General features: G+C 35.8%; 1 protein-coding gene across 1 annotated transcript in view; it reads right to left on the reverse strand.

Moving 5' to 3' along the window:
* The window catches only part of LOC130432117 (adhesion G protein-coupled receptor A3), a 64,131-nt gene that overhangs the window by 34,168 nt on the left and 22,463 nt on the right, over positions 1–7,500 (reverse strand). The window contains exons 11-12 of the mRNA XM_056761361.1: positions 2,241–2,402; positions 1,735–1,944 (exon numbers count right to left, since the gene is read on the reverse strand). Coding sequence (XP_056617339.1) covers positions 1,735–1,944; positions 2,241–2,402 — 372 coding nt within the window. The remainder of the gene's footprint in view (positions 1–1,734; positions 1,945–2,240; positions 2,403–7,500) is intronic.

Raw genomic sequence — 7,500 nt, forward strand, 5'->3', positions numbered from 1 at the left:
ATGCTTGAGTATAAAGAGTACAGAAAACTCTCTGCCGGCTGATATAATTCAGTTCTAAATCTCATCATGACGTGTAATGAACTCTGAGCGGTCTCTTCATTAGGATTTACTGCTGTCTCTAGTCACATTACAAAAATGCTTCTTATTGCTGAAGCTACTCTACTAATATATTCTGTTCTATTCTATTCTATTAAAAAAATCTTATTTTATCTATTCTATTCTAATCTAATCTATTGTAATCTAAAATAATCTATTCTAATCTAACCTATATTATATTATATTATATTATATTATTTTATGCCCTGCGATGGGTTGGCACTCCATCCAGGGTGTATCCTGCCTTGATGCCCGATGACTCCTGAGATAGGCGCAGGCTCCCCGCGACCCGAGGTAGTTCGGATAAGCGGTAGAGAATTGAATGGAAAATGGAATATTATATTATATTATGTTATGTTATGTTATGTTATGTTATGTTATGTTATGTTATGTTATGTTATGTTATGTTATATTATATTATATTATATTATATTATGTTATATTATGTTATAATGTAATCTAACCTACTCTATTCTACTCTATTCTACTCTACTCTATTCTACTCTATTCTACTCTATTCTACTCTATTCTACTCTACTCTACTCTACTCTATTCTATTCTATTCTATTCTATTCTACTCTACTCTACTCTACTCTACTCTACTCTATTCTACTCTATTCTACTCTATACTATACTATTCTATTCTACTCTACTCTACTCTACTCTACTCTATTCTACTCTATTCTACTCTATTCTACTCTATTCTATTCTACTCTACTCTACTCTATTCTATTCTATTCTATTCTATTCTACTCTACTCTACTCTACTCTATTCTACTCTATTCTACTCTATACTATACTATTCTATTCTACTCTACTCTACTCTACTCTATTCTACTCTATTCTACTCTATTCTACTCTATTCTATTCTACTCTACTCTACTCTATTCTACTCTATTCTATTCTATTCTATTCTACTCTACTCTATTCTATTCTACTCTACTCTATTCTACTCTAATCTATTGTAATCTAAAATAATATATTCTAATCTTATCTAAAATAATCGATTCTATTATATTGTATTGTATTGTATTGTATTGTATCATATTATAATCTAATCTAATCGATTAAATTATTTTCTATTAAAAAATAATATTTTCTAATCTAAAATAATTCTTTGCTATTATATTATAATCTAATCTAAATGTATCCAGTCTAACCTAACCTATTCTTTTCTTTTCTAATTTAATCTATTCTATTCTAATTTAGAAGCTCCGATCTTGAAGACATGAGTGAAGCACTCAGTGAGAAATACTGCAGTTTCTAACATTACTAACATCTTCATGTCCTTCTGTTTGTCTCCGTCACACGTCAGATCCAGACTCTGATAAAGAACGGCTGTCTGATCTTACACCATTTAGATCAGTAACAGAGACGTCTTCTCTGTGTGGCCAGAACAAAATTGATGTGATGTCTGTATGTTCATCACACACACTTTACCTTTACTCTCCTCCTCTTAGAACACAAGATAATCCACTATGACCAGCATGTGACAGGCCCTGCCCACATAGAGTGATGTCATACAGTGTGCTGCTGATGGACACTGTATTTACATGTGTTTAGGGTGATTGTTCATGGGTTAAACTCAGATTACTGGGATCAGATATGAAGGGTTTAGAAGTGTTTGATGACTCTTACCTGACTGAGCTGAGTCATGGGTGATCCTGAGACGTTGACCGTGTGACATCTGAAGTTTAACAGAGTGTTCTGTTCTGACCCGATCCCACCTGTACCCTCGCTGTCAGACACAGGGGGCGATAGAGGCGAGCGCTGAACCACGGTGCACAATAAACCCATGACACCAGCCGGTCGGATCATAAAAGCCTCTAGGGCAATGTTTGGTGAGACCTTCAGTGACACAGAGAGAGAGAGAGAGAGAGAGAGAGAGAGAGAGAGTTTGACCTACTTTTCTCACACTAATTGCTTGTTGGAAAATAAACATCAGTCATTGAATGAGGAGTTCCAGTCAAGAACCGATTATGAAAATATGAAAAGACTAAACAAAGAGTGCATTAACCATCAGAGTGTGTAACCTACATTATCAGAGCAGACGCTGACAGGTTTAACTGAATGTTTCTATGGTTTAATAAATATTTATACAGACATGAGATTCCATCAGTGATATAAATGTATGAGAGCTTCACCTTTGACATGAGCGATGTGTTTGTGTTGAGCGTGACATCAGCGAGCCGTTCCACACACTGAACCATACGTGTGCAGGCGCGAGCTTCATTCTGAGCCATCCACAGGACGTGTTCATCCACCCGCATCATGTTACTGGCGATGTCCAACACGTGATCGCTCAACTACACACAATCATACAAACAAACAGAGATCATACAACTACAAACATCAATGTCCAACACGTGATCGCTCAAATACACACAATCATACAAACAAACAGAGATCATACAACTACAAACATCAATGTCCAACACGTGATCGCTCAAATACACACAATCATACAAACAAACAGAGATCATACAACTACAAACATCAATGTCCAACACGTGATCGCTCAAATACACACAATCATACAAACAAACAGAGATCATACAACTACAAACATCAATGTCCAACACGTGATCGCTCAACTACACACAATCATACAAACAAACAGAGATCATACAACTACAAACATCAATGTCCAACATGTGATCGCTCAACTACACACAATCATACAAACAAACAGAGATCATACAACTACAAACATCAATGTCCAACACGTGATCGCTCAAATACACACAATCATACAAACAAACAGAGATCATACAACTACAAACATCAATGTCCAACACGTGATCGCTCAAATACACACAATCATACAAACAAACAGAGATCATACAACTACAAACATCAATGTCCAACACGTGATCGCTCAAATACACACAATCATACAAACAAACAGAGATCATACAACTACAAACATCAACGTCCAACACGTGATCGCTCAAATACACACAATCATACAAACAAACAGAGATCATACAACTACAAACATCAACGTCCAACACGTGATCGCTCAAATACACACAATCATACAAACAAACAGAGATCATACAACTACAAACATCAATGTCCAACACGTGATCGCTCAACTACACACAATCATACAAACAAACAGAGATCATACAACTACAAACATCAATGTCCAACACGTGATCGCTCAAATACACACAATCATACAAACAAACAGAGATCATACAACTACAAACATCAATGTCCAACACGTGATCGCTCAAATACACACAATCATACAAACAAACAGAGATCATACAACTACAAACATCAACGTCCAACACGTGATCGCTCAAATACACACAATCATACAAACAAACAGAGATCATACAACTACAAACATCAATGTCCAACACGTGATCGCTCAAATACACACAATCATACAAACAAACAGAGATCATACAACTACAAACATCAATGTCCAACACGTGATCGCTCAAATACACACAATCATACAAACAAACAGAGATCATACAACTACAAACATCAATGTCCAACACGTGATCGCTCAAATACACACAATCATACAAACAAACAGAGATCATACAACTACAAACATCAATGTCCAACACGTGATCGCTCAAATACACACAATCATACAAACAAACAGAGATCATACAACTACAAACATCAATGTCCAACACGTGATCGCTCAACTACACACAATCATACAAACAAACAGAGATCATACAACTACAAACATCAATGTCCAACACGTGATCGCTCAAATACACACAATCATACAAACAAACAGAGATCATACAACTACAAACATCAATGTCCAACACGTGATCGCTCAAATACACACAATCATACAAACAAACAGAGATCATACAACTACAAACATCAATGTCCAACACGTGATCGCTCAAATACACACAATCATACAAACAAACAGAGATCATACAACTACAAACATCAATGTCCAACACGTGATCGCTCAAATACACACAATCATACAAACAAACAGAGATCATACAACTACAAACATCAATGTCCAACACGTGATCGCTCAAATACACACAATCATACAAACAAACAGAGATCATACAACTACAAACATCAATGTCCAACACGTGATCGCTCAAATACACACAATCATACAAACAAACAGAGATCATACAACTACAAACATCAATGTCCAACACGTGATCGCTCAAATACACACAATCATACAAACAAACAGAGATCATACAACTACAAACATCAACGTCCAACACGTGATCGCTCAAATACACACAATCATACAAACAAACAGAGATCATACAACTACAAACATAAATGTCCAACACGTGATCGCTCAACTACACACAATCATACAAACAAACAGAGATCATACAACTACAAACATCAATGTCCAACACGTGATCGCTCAACTACACACAATCATACAAACAAACAGAGATCATACAACTACAAACATCAATGTCCAACACGTGATCGCTCAAATACACACAATCATACAAACAAACAGAGATCATACAACTACAAACATCAATGTCCAACACGTGATCGCTCAAATACACACAATCATACAAACAAACAGAGATCATACAACTACAAACATCAACGTCCAACACGTGATCGCTCAAATACACACAATCATACAAACAAACAGAGATCATACAACTACAAACATCAACGTCCAACACGTGATCGCTCAACTACACACAATCATACAAACAAACAGAGATCATACAACTACAAACATCAATGTCCAACACGTGATCGCTCAAATACACACAATCATACAAACAAACAGAGATCATACAACTACAAACATCAATGTCCAACACGTGATCGCTCAAATACACACAATCATACAAACAAACAGAGATCATACAACTACAAACATCAATGTCCAACACGTGATCGCTCAAATACACACAATCATACAAACAAACAAAGATCATACAACTGCAAACATAAATGTCCAACACGTGATCGCTCAACTACACACAATCATACAAACAAACAGAGATCATACAACTACAAACATCAATGTACAACACGTGATCGCTCAAATACGAACAATCATACAAACAAACAGAGATCATACAACTACAAACATCAGCGTCCAACACGTGATCGCTCAAATACACACAATCATACAAACAAACAGAGATCATACAACTACAAACATCAATGTCCAACACGTGATCGCTCAACTACACACAATCATACAAACAAACAGAGATCATACAACTACAAACATCAACGTCCAACACGTGATCGCTGAAATACACACAATCATACAAACAAACAGAGATCATACAACTACAAACATCAATGTCCAACATGTGATCGCTCAACTACACACAATCATACAAACAAACAGAGATCATACAACTATATTTTAGGAATCTGTCAAAAACATTTTAAATATTTTTTAAATAGTCTATTCACATTTTTATACTTAAATTTGAGTCGGCACATATGAGTTTGGTCAGATATATTTGATAGAAATATAACATTGCAAGAATTTTTGGATTAAATATAATCCTTTAGACGTCAGAAATAAATAAAGCGTAAAATTCTACCATTAATTTAATTTAATTGAGGACTGTAAAAAATAACTGTAATTGTGAATGAAAGAAAAGTGCTTTCCTCTTCCCTTTCTTGTCAAACAGTAAATTGGAAGTTTCATGGATAACAATAATAATGATATTTTTGCATTAAATGATATTAAATTTATATAGTGTTTTTCACAATTTTCATTGTTGCAAAGCAGTTTTATGTAGATTTTTATAAAAAAACAATAAAAGCACATAAATAAATCATTAAAGACAGTATATGGTATTGTAATACATGGTTTTATTGCGTGTTTTTCTCGATGCAGTGTACATGAAAACTAGCTGGTGGTCTAACACATTTTAGACCAGGTTTTAATGCACAGCTTTAAGCCAATCAGAATGGAGTATTCAGACTGACCATACAATGAGACCAGACAAACAGGACATAAAAACACAGATACATCACACTCTTGTGTTGTACAGTGATTTTAAACAGACAGATTATTTAAACACAGGGACCGTCACATGTGTCGTTCATCAGGTCTGAGATCATTGGTGTTCGGTACAAAGGTTTATGCCTCAAAGCCTCTTTTATGGCTGAAAGATGAATAGTTTTATTGACTGCATGAGCCGAGAAGTCAATCTCCATAAATGGAATATCCATGATTCAGTACGAGCTATCAGAGAGTATTAATGCCCTGAAAATCAGCGCTTTTCCAGGATAAAGAGGCAATAAAGATTAGTGTCTCTGCCTCACATGGAGGACAAATTACAATTCATTCTCTTGAGAACATCACTGTAATGATGTCCGTAGCACTGCTGTGACCTCTGAATGACCTCTGACCCCTAATCACCTCTCTTCAGACCGCAGATGAGCGGTACTGAGATTAAATCTCAACGTGAAATAAAGCATTTCAGGAGCATCTGTTAGTGAGAAATACACTTAACACACTGAACATGAGAGATGAACAGCTCCTGAATTCTCATTTTTACACTGCTTTACCACGGTAAATGTCCCCTGTGTTTCATGGTGCCACAGAGACACATTAATGACATTCAGTAAAATGAATTTGCCCATAGCGAGGTTAAATTTCTGCTCATTGACACACATGCCCTCCTTCAGCGTTCCTGCTGACATGACAAGACTGTTAAAATGCTGAAGAAGCTCACTCATCGTGTACACAACACCTCGAGCTGATGACAATGTGTTGTGACTCAAACTGCATGTCAATTACACAGCAGCAGCTGGTTAGCCGCTCCGGACAATTATACATCACTTCAACACAAATGAATCGTTTTACAATACATGAAGATTCCTTCATTACGCAGACGCTCTTTTCCAAAGCAATGAAATGCTGTGATGTCATCTCTTCTCATTAAACACAAATGATCCACATGACTCCAGTGGGTTATTAAATGTCTTCTGAAGCCAAACAATAAGGTTTGTGAGAGAAAACATTCATGTTTTCAGCTCATTTACATTTTTACATTTAGACATTTAGCAGACGCTATTATCCAAAGCGACTAACAAAGAGTTTAGGAGCAATAAGCGATAGTTCATACAGGAGCAATAATACATTAGGTGCCAATACAAAGTTATTGGTTTAGCATTTGAAAGTCATATATTTATTGCAACAACAGATCAGTGCAGTAAGTTATATTAAATGTGTGTCGGCGTGTTGGCAGTAGGTATGGGCTGAAAACCGGTTTCAAGGTATACCGCGGTTTGAAAGAGTCAAGGTTTCAAAACCACTAAACATTTATGTGATAATGTTTCTAAGGTATGAGATGTGTTACAAAAATACATCATTAAGTCATAATGCAATGTTTGATGTTAAAGGAACGTTCCACTTTTTTGGAAATATGTTAATTT

The sequence above is a fragment of the Triplophysa dalaica genome, chromosome 11, assembly GCF_015846415.1.
Source record: "Triplophysa dalaica isolate WHDGS20190420 chromosome 11, ASM1584641v1, whole genome shotgun sequence".
Taxonomy (NCBI): domain Eukaryota; kingdom Metazoa; phylum Chordata; class Actinopteri; order Cypriniformes; family Nemacheilidae; genus Triplophysa; species Triplophysa dalaica.